This window comes from Oncorhynchus masou, unplaced genomic scaffold (assembly GCF_036934945.1).
Source record: "Oncorhynchus masou masou isolate Uvic2021 unplaced genomic scaffold, UVic_Omas_1.1 unplaced_scaffold_821, whole genome shotgun sequence".
In the NCBI taxonomy this organism is placed as follows: domain Eukaryota; kingdom Metazoa; phylum Chordata; class Actinopteri; order Salmoniformes; family Salmonidae; genus Oncorhynchus; species Oncorhynchus masou.
The window spans coordinates 98,213-112,886 of NW_027014687.1; the positions used below are offsets into that span (position 1 = coordinate 98,213).

At 44.4% G+C, this 14,674-nt stretch overlaps 2 protein-coding genes across 2 annotated transcripts; one reads left to right on the top strand and one right to left on the bottom strand.

Moving 5' to 3' along the window:
- The first annotated feature begins 11 nt into the window (after window positions 1-11).
- On the top strand, window positions 12-1,936 carry LOC135537579 (protein N-lysine methyltransferase METTL21A-like). Its single transcript, XM_064963709.1, has 3 exons — window positions 12-270; window positions 479-593; window positions 1,144-1,936. The coding sequence occupies exons 1-3, from the start codon at window positions 124-126 to the stop codon at window positions 1,542-1,544; spliced, it is 663 nt and encodes a 220-aa protein (XP_064819781.1). The 5' UTR covers window positions 12-123; the 3' UTR covers window positions 1,545-1,936.
- Window positions 1,818-10,099, bottom strand: LOC135537578 (cyclic AMP-responsive element-binding protein 1-like). The gene is made up of 8 exons (XM_064963708.1): window positions 9,917-10,099; window positions 7,853-7,978; window positions 6,898-7,044; window positions 5,673-5,776; window positions 5,278-5,423; window positions 4,637-4,819; window positions 4,280-4,440; window positions 1,818-4,042 (listed from the first exon to the last, which is right to left on the bottom strand). The coding sequence occupies exons 2-7, from the start codon at window positions 7,937-7,939 to the stop codon at window positions 4,280-4,282; spliced, it is 828 nt and encodes a 275-aa protein (XP_064819780.1). The 5' UTR covers window positions 7,940-7,978; window positions 9,917-10,099; the 3' UTR covers window positions 1,818-4,042.
- Window positions 10,100-14,674: the final 4,575 nt, after the last annotated feature.

The following is a 14,674-nucleotide window of genomic DNA, read 5'->3' on the forward strand; positions in this document are numbered from 1 at the left end:
ATTTTATTATCGCGAGAATATAGATTTTTCCACTTCCTCATAAGAAATCGTTCAGCGAGGTATGAATTTCAAGCTTACTAAAAGTTACATATTATATTACATTTCCATGGTCTTCTTTTGACTATGGCGCTTGTACCATATGATGGGAATTATTTGCCCGTGCTCTCAAAACTACATAATACGTCTGCAGAGTTCCGTTTTGCTGACCACAATGTCAGACTAACCCAGGACTGGAATAAACTCGGAGTAGCTGCTGTCGTCTGGGATGCAGTGAGTGACCATCGTTGGTGTACGACTGTACATACTTTGCAGCATTTTTATTTTATTTTTTAAATTCCAATATGAACTATTCAATCATCTGTTGAATTACGGGTCGTCTTCTTGAGTGTGACAAAGATGTAGCCAACTATGGTACGATTGATTCTGCCACAATTTACCGATACTGTTCTCTCCTTACATCTATGTTTTCCTTTGTCAGGCGGTAGTGATGTGTATGTACCTGGAGCTGGTCGGGCAGGTCGAGCTGACAGGGAAGGTTGCCATCGAGCTGGGGGCAGGCACTGGACTGGTGGGCATCGTGGCAGCTCTTCTAGGTAAGAACTCACAGGGGTGGACTTGCACTACAGGGCCAAACCAAGCTGAAGTGGGTTGGCCTGATTACTATATAGTTGAGCTGATGTGGGCTGGCCTGATTACTATATAGTTGAGCTGATGTGGGCTGGCCTGATTACTATATAGTTGAGCTGATGTGGGCTGGCCTGATTACTATATAGTTGAGCTGATGTGGGCTGGCCTGACTACTATATAGTTGAGCTGATGTGGGCTGGCCTGACTACTATATAGTTGAGCTGATGTGGGCTGGCCTGACTACTATATAGTTGAGCTGATGTGGGCTGGCCTGACTACTATATAGTTGAGCTGATGTGGGCTGGCCTGACTACTATACAGTTGAGCTGATGTGGGCTGGCCTGACTACAATACAGTTGAGCTGAAACCATTCTGGAAAGGACAATGTGAAAATAAACCATCAGAGCCAGAACTGTTTGGGTTGGCCCTATAGTGTGGATCAGGCTCAACTGTTAGAACTACTAATTGTTAGTCACATTTTTACATGTGCTAACCGTGCAAGCCTTCTGTCCAAAGGTGCCAAAAAAGTGACCATCACAGACCGTGAGCCTGCCTTGGGCTTCCTTGCAGCCAATGTGAAAGAGAACATTCCCCCGGATCAGCTAGGAGCAGTGGAGGTCTCAGAACTGACCTGGGGCCAGGGATTGGAGCGCTATCCCAAAGGAGGCTTTGACATAGTGCTGGGAGCAGACATTGTTTACCTGGAAGACACATTTCCATCATTACTGCAAACGATGGAGCACCTCAGCTCAGAGAGCAGTGTAGTGCTACTGGCCTGCAAGATCCGCTACGAGCGAGACACTAACTTCCTGAGCATGCTGAAGCAGCGCTTCACAGTACACCAGGTGCACTATGACAAGGAAAGAGACATTCACATCTACAAGGCTGTGAAGCTTCCAGCAAGGAGAGATCTGTAGGAACCACTGATGGGGGATGTGAGGGGTTTGAATCACAGTGGATGGATCAATGTGCTGTCAATCATTGATGGTTCAGGGAGCTACTACTCATGAATGGGCAGTCAGTGAGATGGTTCATGGAGGATGGTTTTGTTTCATGCAGGGTTGTGTCCAGTAGGGAGAAAATATGGAGCTACAACCCAGCTACTGTGGGTGATTGTAATCGTCTTAATTTCATTCATCCCTTTTTGATAAAAATGGATTTGAAAACAAATTAAGACATCTGAAAAATAATACCAGAAACACATTTATTAACAGCTGCCAAAAACAAATAGTAGAATCTGTAATATAATTGTTTTGCTTTTTTCATACAAGTGAATGCTGACATTAAGAAATACAACGTTTACAAAATATGAACAGAAATGGCAAGTGTTTTAAAAATAAGATGCATATATGTTATTTATGACAGATGGCTACGTAAAAACAAAATAATACAATATGGCATTCTGTTATCCAATCAAACAGAAGACCGGGTTCAGTAAGCAAATGTTATGGAACATTGCCGATAGAAATATAGTTGACATGAATCCTTATTTTACATGTCAGAAAGGCATGTCTGTTCTACAAAACAGTACTAGTTGAACATTTGTATCTGTTCCACATTGTTGTGAGCTGCTGAACGCGCCCCTGGTGTAATCCCACGTTTGTTGATGAGTTGTCAGTCTAAATGTCAGCGATGGATCCCAAAATCGAGGTCTACGTCATCACTGCAGATCCAAGCAAACTATCCCTTTTAACTAACTACATGATAGAAAATGCTTCTTCCCTTGTTCTATCAGAAGTGTTTGAGGCACAACAGATGAAAAAGTGAGATTGTGGGGCTAATCCTAACTTTCACTCTACAATCCCATTGATGTCAATGCATGATTAATTTAAGTGGAAGTTAGGATATCCTCCAATATGATTATGCCTTATGCCTGTTCAGGCCATGGAGAAACAAACAAGAAGGAGACTCAAACACACACACTGCCTCAGACATCGTATACATTACATGAATGCCTAAAAGCAAACTATACAACACCCATAGTCTACCCTTCAGTCATATTTCACAACTCCTCCTGTCAGCTGTGTGGTAGCTCAGTCTACATTAGCACAACTCTTTAAAAAGGTACTCCGCGAAATGACTTTCCCCCCGAGCAGCACCGGAGATATTGAGATGAGCGAGATGCAACACTGCCATCACACAGTATCACTTCACGTTGTAGTGGTAGCCACGGCACCAAAACAGCGGAGAAGTTGAGTCTCTCGCTTCAACACACTTAGTTGTGGAAATTGACCCACTATGCTGTTTACATTCTGCATCTACGTCATATCGCTGAGGTTACCTTTTAATGCCTGTTAGTTGTTGCAGACAATCCACCCACAATCCATCTCCTACCCCAAAACACCCGACTTAACAATGCTGAATAACAAAAGTTGGCAAGCAGAAAAATTCAATACATGATAAACCAACTCAAGCTCAAAGATAATACATTTCATCTGACAGTGGTTGGGATCTACAGTCCACATAAAGTGTTATTAAGTAACAGAAGAGTTAAAGCAATCATCAGCCTAAATACTGAATAGTGTAGCACTCAAAAAGATGACCATTTTTCCAAAATCATTTTCAACGTGTGTTGCCAGGCGACGGTCCAAACTCAATAGTTGTATAGGGTAGTTCATGGTGGGCAGAGGGGTCCTAGTCCTCCACGGCTGGTGTTTTCCTGGTATCTGACATCTTGAGACTGGGGACTACTGGTTAGTTAGCAGCAGTGGTGTTGTGGATAGACACAATACCTACCACTAAGATTCCACTAGGGGCTCCATTCTATTGGTGGAGAAACGGTGTGCTCCACCTCATCCTTTTAGGGGTACTCATGATGGAAAGTACTCATCATCCTTTTAAGGGGTACCTATGAGGCCATCCTTTTTAGGGGTACTCATGAGGTCATCCTTTTAAGGGGTACTCATGAGGTCATCCTTTTAAGGGGTACTCATGAGGTCATCCTTTTAAGGGGTACTCATGAGGTCATCCTTTTAAGGGGTACTCATGAGGTCATCCTTTTAAGGGGTACTCATGAGGTCATCCTTTTAAGGGGTACTCATGAGGTCATCCTTTTTAGGGGTACTCATGAGGCCATCCTTTTTAGGGGTACTCATGAGGTCATCCTTTTAAAGGGATACTTGTGAAAAAGTGGAGAAATTGTGTTCTTGTTCTTTTTCCTCTTTCTGTAGGTCTCATAGACTGGTAGAGCTTTTTAAAAAGAAAAGGATAAATGGGGGAGGGTGGTGCCAGATACATGGCTCTGTGGTGAGTCTCTGTACATGGGGGTGGGACACTACTCTGATTTGTGGCAGTACAAGTCTTTAAGTGACTTCAGTTCCTCGATGAGGGTTTTGTTTTGGTTCTCCAGAACGGCCACACGGTTCTCCAGACACTTGACGTACTCCTTCTTCTTCCGGCGACACTCCCGGGCCGCCTGTCCCACACACACACACACACACAGAGGTATGGACAGTCAGTACAGTATGTCCGCCTCAGCAAATCTTAACACGATCATCATGTTTTCACTTAACATTACCTCAGCTTTATTGTGTAGATATAGAAATAGGAGTTCCATATCAACAACATGCTAAATGTACACCCACATTATAGGATGTAGTCTACCATTTCACCCAACAGCCCTAGTTAACAGTATCTGTACCCTCTACTCCACCTACCTGTTCTTCATCAGTCTGACCTCCCTCTTACGGGTGACGACAACCTCTGGGCCTTCCTGGCCAGACAGGGCGGGAGAGGAGGCCATCACCATCCCAGGAGTCATGCTGCTGGTGTTGGCCGTACGGATCTGGTAGGTCTGCACTTCTCCAGAGGCAGCTGGGAAACAGAAGGGACGTGTTGGTGTTTACGTCAAGAAATTGTGGGCATACAGGAGTTGTTTGTGTTGTTGTGTGACTGCATATGCAGGAAAACGGTTCTGTTTAGAATGTACGAGCAGAACAACTGACGGGCACCCAGTAAGAACTAAAACTTGATTGCAACTGGGGCCTCCCATGGTCCAAGAGGTTCTCACCTTGCATTACCACCTGGTTGCTGGGCACCAGGATTTGCTGTCCATCGGAGGTCTGGGCATACTGCAGGATGGTGGTGCCCTGCTGGGCGCCCGCCGCGTTGGTCATGGTCAGGGTCTGCATCCCCTGCATGCCATCTGTACCGTTATTGGCCAGTTGGATGGCGCCGCCCTGGGTGATGGCAACTGCAGAGGAGGGGAGGGGGGGGGGGTTAATGGATGATCGTCAGGTTAGGAACATTACTACGGTCTGCTCGGTCATGTTCAACAAGGCAAACCATAGCGAAACGGAAAATTAACATTGTCATTATTGGACATGTTCAGGTTGAACCTTCCCGTTTCATTCAAACATTTCTCCCTACTGAACATGACCCTATTTCCACTATAGTCATTGACCATACACGACTCATCAAATATAAAGTAAGAAAGCCAACTAAGCTTGTCCAAACCAGAACAAGCAGGCACTCTTCACATATGGCCATGATGAAACTGGAATACAGGTGAAGTTGTCCCTAGATGCTGATCTTGGGTCAGTGAATCATTTTCCCATGTAGAGGGGATTGGTGGAGGGGAAGCTGATCCTAGATTTACAGAACCCCCCCGGGGGGATAAAACTGAGGATTGAATAGGTAGGGGTTACGTACTGTACTGGCCGCTGGCCGTCTGATAGATGGGGCATGATGTGGGCATGGCAACGGTGGTGATGGCGGGGGTCGAGTCGTCCTCCGATTTCTCCTCCTCGATCGGCGGGACCGCAGACACGTCAGACGACAGGTCGTTCAGGATCTTCCTGCAAACACAAACACAATCAATGTCTCGGACTCTCAGTCAACAATGTGTCATCAGATTTCATTCACGGCCCAATCAGATCCAAAATGGCACCCAATCTACACAGAGCCAAAATGGCACCCAATCTGCATTAAAAAATAATAATCCCAATTTGGCAACACTGAGTCAACTTGACAGTCATGTTGCCAGATTGGGATTTTTTTTCCTGCCACCATGAGGCCGAGACAGTGGCCCTGTGGAGGAGCGGTACCTGTAGGAAGGACGTCTGGACAGAATCTCCCTCCTCTTCTGAGAGTCTGTCACACTGTCCACCGACTCCTGGGAGTCCTGGGAATCCTCTGCAACTGTTGAAATCTGACAGGGTCAAACACAAGAGTTGCAGTTTATAGGGTGTCCAATCAAAAACACTTTCTTTTTTGACCAATGGGTAAAATAATATAATCCATTGGAAAGATGTTACCCTTGTAGGATGGTCAGAATTAGGGTGATTAAATCAACCGAGGCCAGAGAGAAAAAAAGTGGCAAAAATCTGGAAAATCACTTTCCCGTTGAACTGATCTTTCTTCTAGAATCCAGAGGACATGAAACAGAGGTAAGATGGATATCCACTTTTCATATTCATTCAAGATTCCTGTCATTTCCCCAAGATACCTCACAAAAACAAGCGTAGCTCTGAAATGTCAGAGCAATAAGCATATACCCCAAGCCTTTTACATTTATTTCAGCTCGTCTCGTGCTAATTTAGTTTTTTTGCGACCCACATAAACGACTTTGACCACGAAATGTAAAATTCTCAAAAGTCATTTACAGGAAACTTGCTGCTTATTATCAGATGTATTAGGTGATGAAATCCAACCTTTTAGATATGTTAATGATATGTTAATGATATGTTAGAGAAAGACCCACCTGAACCATTCAGAACATGAAGAATCACCTGAACCATTCAGAACATGAAGAATCATACTTGTCTTGGTAAAATGGGTTTTATAACAGTCTACTAAGAAGCATAGCTGGCACACACCCAGAGAAAAGGATTTGGTGTGGCGTTGCTGACTAACGGCAAATAAACTATAAGCTATGAAAATAGAGAGTCAGACACTAATATATAATATATCTCCCAGTAATTAATTTTATAGGGATATAACATCAAGTGAAAGTTCATCACCAAAGCACATTGACACCCTGCAGTTTATTGGAAATGCATTAATACCTATACAGCATCCAATAATGTTCCTTTGATCTGTTATATTACTGTATGTGACCCATACCAACCCTCAAATAGCTGCTATCTGAGAGATTCTCTGCTATAGATTAGATCAGTTCATTAGTCACATGCACAGGGTCACACATGTAATTGAAGGGTACAGTGAAATTCTTAAAGCTCCCAACAGTACAGGTCAAATATAGAGCCGTTGCTGCCTACTACCAAAGCCTATTGCATGTACATCACAATAGACTACTGGAATGGGGCTCACCTGAACAGTCTGTACTTGAGGCGACTGGATGACCGAGGGCTGGGCGGCCTGGATGACCCCGTGGACCTGAACCGTCTGCCCGTTGGGTAGCTGCACCAGGGTGACTGTGGGGCCGCTGGAGGAGACCTGTCCTGCTGCCATAGACACCTGCAGCAGAGACGCAGATTGAGAAACGGCTTATGAGTGTGGGCGATACATGCTCGTTCCAGGGCCCGGTTCACCAAAAGCATCTTAAGGCCAAGTCCAGTTCAGCACAACAGGATCCTATGGCTCTAACGATGGACTTAGCCTTAAGATGCTTTTGGGAAACTGGTCCATCATATTAACCTTTAACTAGGCAAGTCATTAAGAACAAATTCTTATTTACAATGACGGCCTACCCCAGCCAAACCCTAACCCGGACGACGCTGGGCCAATTGTGCGCCGCCCTATGGTACTCCCAATCATGTCCGGTTGTGATACAGCCTGGAATCGAATCTGGGTCTGTAGCGACGCCTCTAGCACTGACATGCAATGCCTTAGACCACTGCGCCACTCGGGAGCCCAAACTCCACATAATGGTTACAATCAAAGACCATGAATAGAAGTGATTGATTATTCTTCATGTCAGTGAACAGTTCTGCTCTTCTACACAACATATTTATTTATGAACATTCTACAATGTTCTGCCCTGCTGAATGCAGCCCACATATGGAGGCTCCCTACACGCATAGGCTGCATTTACACAGGCAGCCAAATTCTGAGCTTTCTTTTGACCAATCATATCAGCTCTAAAAAGATATGACGTGATTGGTCAAGACAAATTGGTGGGGAAAACATCAAAATTGGGCTGTAAACACAACCATACAGACTCATACATGTACACCAAAAGTAGGGCCTCGTAAAGAATTTCCACCAGAGGATCAATAAAGTAATTTGATTCAAGTGTCTGGCAATGTTGATGAGGGTACTGTACCTGGGCCAGTGTGATCTGCTGGGCCTCAGACTCAGAAACAGCTGTGTCACCACCCTGCTGTGTATCGGCTCCCACTTCCATGGTCATTTAGTTGGCTGGAATGGCGGGTGGAGAACTCTGGAGAGCCTGTGAATGTACGGTTTTACACAAAATGTAAAATATTGGTATGGGGTGGATTTAATTCAGGGCTCTCCAACCCTGTTTCTGGAGAGATAAAGTTGTGTAGGTTCACGCCAATCCGGTTCCTGGAGATACCATCCTGTAGGGTTTCGCTCCAACCCCAGTTCTAACTAACCTGATTCAGCTTATCAACCAGCTAACTATTAGAATCAGGTGCATTGGATGAAACCCTACAGGATGGTAGCTGGTGTGAAACCCTACAGGATGGTAGCTCTCCAGGAAGAAGGTTGTGAAACCCTACAGGATGGTAAAAGAAGGTTGGTGTGAAACCCTACAGGATGGTAGCTCTCCAGGAAGAAGGTTGGTGTGAAACCCTACAGGATGGTAGCTCCCCAGGAAGAAGGTTGGAAGAAGGTGGTGTGAAACCCTACAGGATGGTAGCTCTCCAGGAAGAAGGTGTGGTGTGAAACCCTGGTGTGAAAAGAAGGTTGGTGTGAAACCAGGATGGTAGCTCCCCAGGAAGGTTGGTGTGAAACCCTACAGGATGGTAGCTCCCCAGGAAGAAGGTTGGTGTGAAACCCTACAGGATGGTAGCTCCCCCCTGGAAGAAGAAGTTGGTGTGAACCCCTACAGGATGGTAGCTCTCCAGGAAGAAGGTTGGTGTGAAACCCTACAGGATGGTAGCTCCCCAGGAAGAAAGTTGGTGTGAAACCCTACAGGATGGTAGCTCTCCAGGAAGAAAGTTGGTGTGAAACCCTACAGGATGGTAGCTCTCCAGGAACAGGGTTGGAGAGCACTGATTAAGTGATGTTATGAACTAACTGTGATGTTTCAGGTCGTGGCTTTTGTGCCTCTGTCTATTCATACCAGACCAGGTTTGTTTAAGTGATTGTAGGCTACACCAGACATGCAGTATTACGTGTGACTATCTGAAAGTATAGGAGATACTATCCCAAACCATAAGTAACGTTCCTAAGGTAAAAATGTGTTGCTCAATGTGTATTTAATAAGTTCCAACATTGCATGAACGTAATGATTTTATGACAACACTAGTTAAGTGTATTTTCAATTTACGTTATAATATGTAGTACATCATTTCCTAACACGATACCGTTATTGCCGCCCTTTTCCAAGTAGTTAGCTAGCAAAGTATATAGCATTGTTAGCTACAAAGAAAATAGTAGCTAGCTGACACTTGCCTAGCTATACTAATAGATAAGAAAAAATACATTTTCAACCAAATGGTACGAAATGTATCCATGTTCATATTGTTGCTCGTTATATTAAATATTTGTGGTAGCTAGCTAATATCGACAACCTGGCTAACTAGCTATAGCTGCTAGCGAGCTAACGTAAATATACAAATGTGTCCCATGCGGTAAAAATCAAGAGTTTTAGCTTAATCAATTCATTTGCATATGGTTCAGTTAACGTTGACTAGCTATGACACTTTAATTGATGTCTTTATCTAAGTTCGCTAATGTAGTATGCTTATCCAAGACAACCACGCTGTGTTTGCAGACGGACTATATTGCAAGCTAACGTTAGCTAGTTCTTTGGGAGGGAAATGTCTGTAGCTAAGCCAGATAGTATTGGGCTGGGCTATCATTATATACCGCTAGTTAGCTTAGCAAGTTAGGCATTCGAACCTACATGTTTTTTTGTGATTGCCAGCTGGCTATGTAGCTAGATGGCCAAACTAGGTCTGTTAGCCAACATGCTGATGCTATTAATTACTGTGGTTGCAATCTTTACTCGAGGACTCAAGCCTCACTCCCATGTTTCCAGTACCATTCTCACATAGCTGGCTGGCTAGCTTTGTAGACTGACTCAACATCGTGTGGCTCTGCAACACCGCCGCCATGATCTCTTTGTTAGATTTGGAGCGATTTCTCCAACACACCAGGGCTTTCTTCTATCCCCCTCTCCGCATCGGATGCTTACCCGACACAGACTCGCTTCGTCACTCCCGGGTCCTCCGAGCTCCACTTTTATTCAGACCGACACGTAAGAGACCGCGTCAGGCTACACCTCTGTCGCGTCACCGAGATGAACAACAACACGGAGAACGAGGGAGACGACGAAAATCAGTTCTATCGACAGGGCTCGAATTCGAACGGAAAATGACGAAATCCACACGACGAATACCGAAAATGTCGAACATTGGCGGAAGTATACGAAATGTAGGCCTAAATAAAAGTGCGCATGTGCAACATGTGTCAGTCGAGAACATGAACAGCTGTCAATCAAAGACGTCTTATAAAACAGAAACTAGAACATCTTTGTTATATATTAGGAAGCATGAGCAGTATGCTAAAAACAGTATTGTATTGCCAGTAGAACTGATTCTAGAATCTTAAATAGACTATTTTGTACATAATTGTCACTAGTGATAAATCAAGAGGTATATTCCAAATGTTCCCTAACCAATTTGCTCATGGGCTAGATATATTTTAGTATCATTGTGAGGGATATATTTTTGTTAGGGTGTTGGAAATTATTAAATGAAACCAAAGACTGTGCTTTGCCATATGATTCCAAAGAAAGGGGAACCAGCTTCTTAGCCCAGATGGGTGCGAGATTTCCCTAAAAACTTACCACTTCTTTTTATTTCTTTATATTTTTGTATTTCACCTTTATTTAACCAGGTAGGCCATTTGAGAACAAGTTCTCATTTACAACTGCGACCTGGCCAAGATAAAGCAAAGCAGTGCAACACAAACAACAGCAGAGTTACACATGGAGTAAACAAATATACAGTCAATAATACAAAAGAAAAAGTCTATATGCAGTGTGTGCAAATGAGGTAGGATAATGGAGGTAAGGCAATAAATAGGCCATAGTGGCAAAATAATTACAATATAGCAATTTTAAATGTAAAAGCTGGGGTGATAGATGTGCAGAAGATGAATGTGCAAGTAGAAATACTGCGGTGCAAAGGAGCAAAATAAATAACAGCATGGGGATGAGGTAGTTGGATGGGCTATTTACAGATGGGCTATGTACAGGTGCAGTGATCTGTGAGCTGCTCTGACAGCTGGTGCTTAAAGTTAGTGAGGGAAATATGAGTCTCCAGCTTCAGTGATTTTTGCAGTTCATTCCAGTCAGTGGCAGCAGAGAACTGGAAGGAAAGGCAACCAAACGAGGAATTGGCTTTGGAGGTGACCAGTGAAATATACCTGCTGGAGCGCGGCGCTGCAGTTGGGTGCGGCTATGGTGACCAGTGAGCTGAGATAAGGTGGGGCTTTACCTATCAAAGACTTATAGATGACCTGGAGCCAGTGGGTTTGGCAACGGATATGAAGTGAGGGCCAGCCAACGAGAGCATACAGGTCGCGGTGGTGGGTAGTATATATTGGGCTTTGGTGACAAAATGGATGGCACTGTGATAGACTGCATACAATTTGCTGAGTAGAGTGTTGGAGGCTATTTTGTAAATGACTTTGCCGAAGTCAAGGATCGGTGGGATAGTCAGTTTTACGAGGGTATGTTTGACAGCATGTGTGAAGGATGCTTTGTTGCAAAATAGGTAGCCGATTCTAGATTCAATTTTGGATTGGAGATGCTTAATGTGAGTCTGGACGGAGAGTTTACAGTCTAATCAGACACCTAGGTATTTGTAGTTGTCCACATATTCTAAGTCAGAACCATCCAGAGTAGTGATGCTGGACGGGCAGGCAGGTGTGGGCAGCGATCGGTTGAAGAGCATGCATTTAGTTTTACTTGCATTTAAGAGCAGTTGGAGGCCACGGAAGGAGAGTTGTATGGCATTGAAGCTCGTGTGGAGGTTAGTTAACACAGTGTCCAAAGAAGGGCCAGAGGTATACAGAATGGTGTTGTCTGCATATAGGTGGATCAGAGAATCACCAGCATCTCTTATCGATGGCGGTTATGATATCGTTTAGGACCTTGAGCGTGGCTGAGGTGCACCCATGACCAGATCGGAAACCAGATTGCATAGTGGAGAAGGTATGGTGGGATTTGAAATGGTCGGTGATCTGTTTGTTAACTTGGCTTTCGAAGACCTTAGAAAGGCAGGGTAGGATAGATCTAGGTCTGTAGCAATTTGGGTCTAGAGTGTCTCCCCCTTTGAAGAGGGGATCTCTCTTTGGGGATCTCAGACGATACGAAAGAGAGGTTGAACAGGCTAGTAATAGGGGTTGCAACAATTTTGGCAGATAATTCCAGAAAGAAAGGGTCCAGATTGTCTAGCCCGGCTGATTTGTTAGGGGTCCAGATGAACATCAGCTATCTGGATTTTGGTGAAGGAGAAATAGGGGAGGCTTGGGCAAGTTGCTGTGGGGTGTACAGGACTGTTGACCAGGGTAGTGGTAGCCAGGTGGAAAGCATGGCCGGCTGTAGAAAAATTGTTTTTTAAATTCTCAATTATCGTGGATTTATTGGTGGTGACAGTGTTTCCTAGCCTCAGTGCAGTGGGCAGCTGGGAGGAGGTGCTTTTATTCTCCATGGACTTTAGTGTCCCAGAACTTTTTGGAGTTTGTGCTACAGGATGCAAATTTCTGTTTGAAAAAGCTAGCCTTTCCTTTCCTAACTGCCTGTGTATATTGGTTCCTAACTTCCCTGAAAAGTTGCATATCGCGGGGCTAATCGATGCTAATGCTGTACGCCACAGGATGTTTTTGTGCTGGTCGAGGGCAGTCAGGTCAATATCTGTTCCTGGTTCTACATTTTTTGAATGGGAAATGCTTATTTAAGATGGTGAGGAAAGCACTTTTATAGAATAACCAGGCATCCTCTACCGACGGAATGAGGTCAATATCATTCCAGGATACCCGGTCCAGGTCGATTCGAAAGGCCTGCTCGCTGAAGTGTTTTATGGAGCGTTTGACAGTGATGAGGAGTGGTCGTTTGACCGAAGACCCGTTACGGACGCAGGCAATGTGGCAGTAATCGCTGAGATCCTGGTTGAAGACAGCAGAGGTGTATTTGGAGGGCAGGTTGGTTAGGATGATATCTACGAGGATGCTATTGCAGTTAAGAGAACGTACGCAGCAGGTTAGGAGAATTAGCTTAAGGTTAGGACTTATCATCCTAACCTGCTACGAGAAGTCACTTCCGGTCATAGCTGTATCGAAGGGACGTGTTTTTAGGGAGTCCCAGGTGGGGGCAGTAGAACACTGTCTGTGAGCATGCTGTAGAGATCTGCTGCCACACTCAAGCTGCAAATCAGCAATAAATTGCTTCTACAATCTGGGCCCTGTTGAAATACATACTTCCATCTTCCCTTTTGAAAGACAGGGATAGGTTTTGATTAAGGTCTCCACTAAAGCAATACCCAATATAGTGTTATTGTGATTATTGGCTAGGTACTTTCACTTATTTAATCTCTGATTGGTGATCGCGTTAAGGGAGAAAGGAGGCATGTTTTGGTATTCCAACAGAGAAAACCCTTATCTTGTATTGTGGGAAATGCTGTGTTGGGGTTATTGAGTTTCTGTTCATTTTATAATGCTCAAGATGCCCATTTCATTTGCTTTATCTGTCTAGAATTCCTCTCCATCTTACACAAGCCATAAAAAACATCCCTTTATTGCAGACACAAAATTAGCTGTGTTTTAAAAGAAATTAACCCTCGGCTTTGGCAGCTGTTGCAAATCCTAAGGGAGACTTACACGTCAAACCAATTTATGACAATCATCTTTATTAGCTTTAAAAAATATATTTTTTTTTATCGATCAAACCATTTAGTCTATACACCCCCACACGCATTCAGCAAACAGTGACTGACCTTGAGCTGGCAGTGAGTGGAAGACTGGAGTGTTTCTCCGACGAGCCCCCCACTGTGCAACTCCTCCAGGAGGGCGTGTTTGTGTTCGTGTGTGAACTCCCTCTAGCCTTCACTCCAACACTCAGCAATACTGTATCCTTCAGCATGAAGCCAGTCTGCTCTTTTTATCTGTGCTGTTATAGACTTTGCCTATTGCTCAAAAGTACACTCTTTGTAAAAGAGGAACCTACAGGAAATGAAACGTTTACCTTAAAAATAACTTAACTTTATTGTTTGGATGATGCTTGAAATCTTAAATCCATAAAATGTTGTCAAATTTTCCACATCAGCTGCATTTGGAACACACTCACACACATAAACGTGTGCATGCTTTACCTAATAACGCTACAAGAATGCAGAGGAGAAATGACCATAATCACCTAGCTCTTGAGGTAGGCCTAATAACCATAGACTGCTACACCTTGGAAAGAGTCAACACAGAGGTGGTGGGAGAAAAAGACAGTCGCTGATCTATATTTACTGCAGAGAGACAGAGGGAGAGGTGGTGAGATGGTGACAGGGTCCTACATAATGCATGAAGGCCAGGCAGCCCCTCAGTGCAGCAGCACTGCCTTGTCTTCATCCACCAACCCACCAGCTCTCCTACTGAACATCCATCTGGCTACCGTCTCCTACTGCACATTCATCTGGCTACCACCTCCTACTGCACATCCATCTGGCTATCCTCCTACTGCACATCCATCTGCTACCATCTCCTCCTATCTGGCACACCCATCTGACTACCACCTACTGCACATCCATCTGGCTACCATCTCCTACTGCAGAGCCAGGTCGCTACCATCTCCTACTGCAGAGCCAGGTCGCTACCATCTCCTACTGCAGAGCCAGGTGGCTACCATCTCCTACTGCACATCCAGGATACCATCTCCTGCTGTACATCCAGCTGGCTACCA

Coding starts and splice junctions, on each gene's coding strand:
- LOC135537578 (XM_064963708.1), bottom strand. CDS start 7,939: ATGACCATGGAAGTGGGAGCCGATACACAGCAGGGTGGTGACACAGCT. Junction 7,045..7,852: donor AGCAGATCACACTGGCCCAG/GTACAGTACCCT, acceptor TCTCTGCTGCAG/GTGTCTATGGCAGCAGGACA. Junction 5,777..6,897: donor CTCAAGTACAGACTGTTCAG/GTGAGCCCCATT, acceptor TGACCCTGTCAG/ATTTCAACAGTTGCAGAGGA.
- LOC135537579 (XM_064963709.1), top strand. CDS start 124: ATGGCGCTTGTACCATATGATGGGAATTATTTGCCCGTGCTCTCAAAA. Junction 271..478: donor CTGCTGTCGTCTGGGATGCA/GTGAGTGACCAT, acceptor TTCCTTTGTCAG/GCGGTAGTGATGTGTATGTA. Junction 594..1,143: donor CATCGTGGCAGCTCTTCTAG/GTAAGAACTCAC, acceptor TTCTGTCCAAAG/GTGCCAAAAAAGTGACCATC.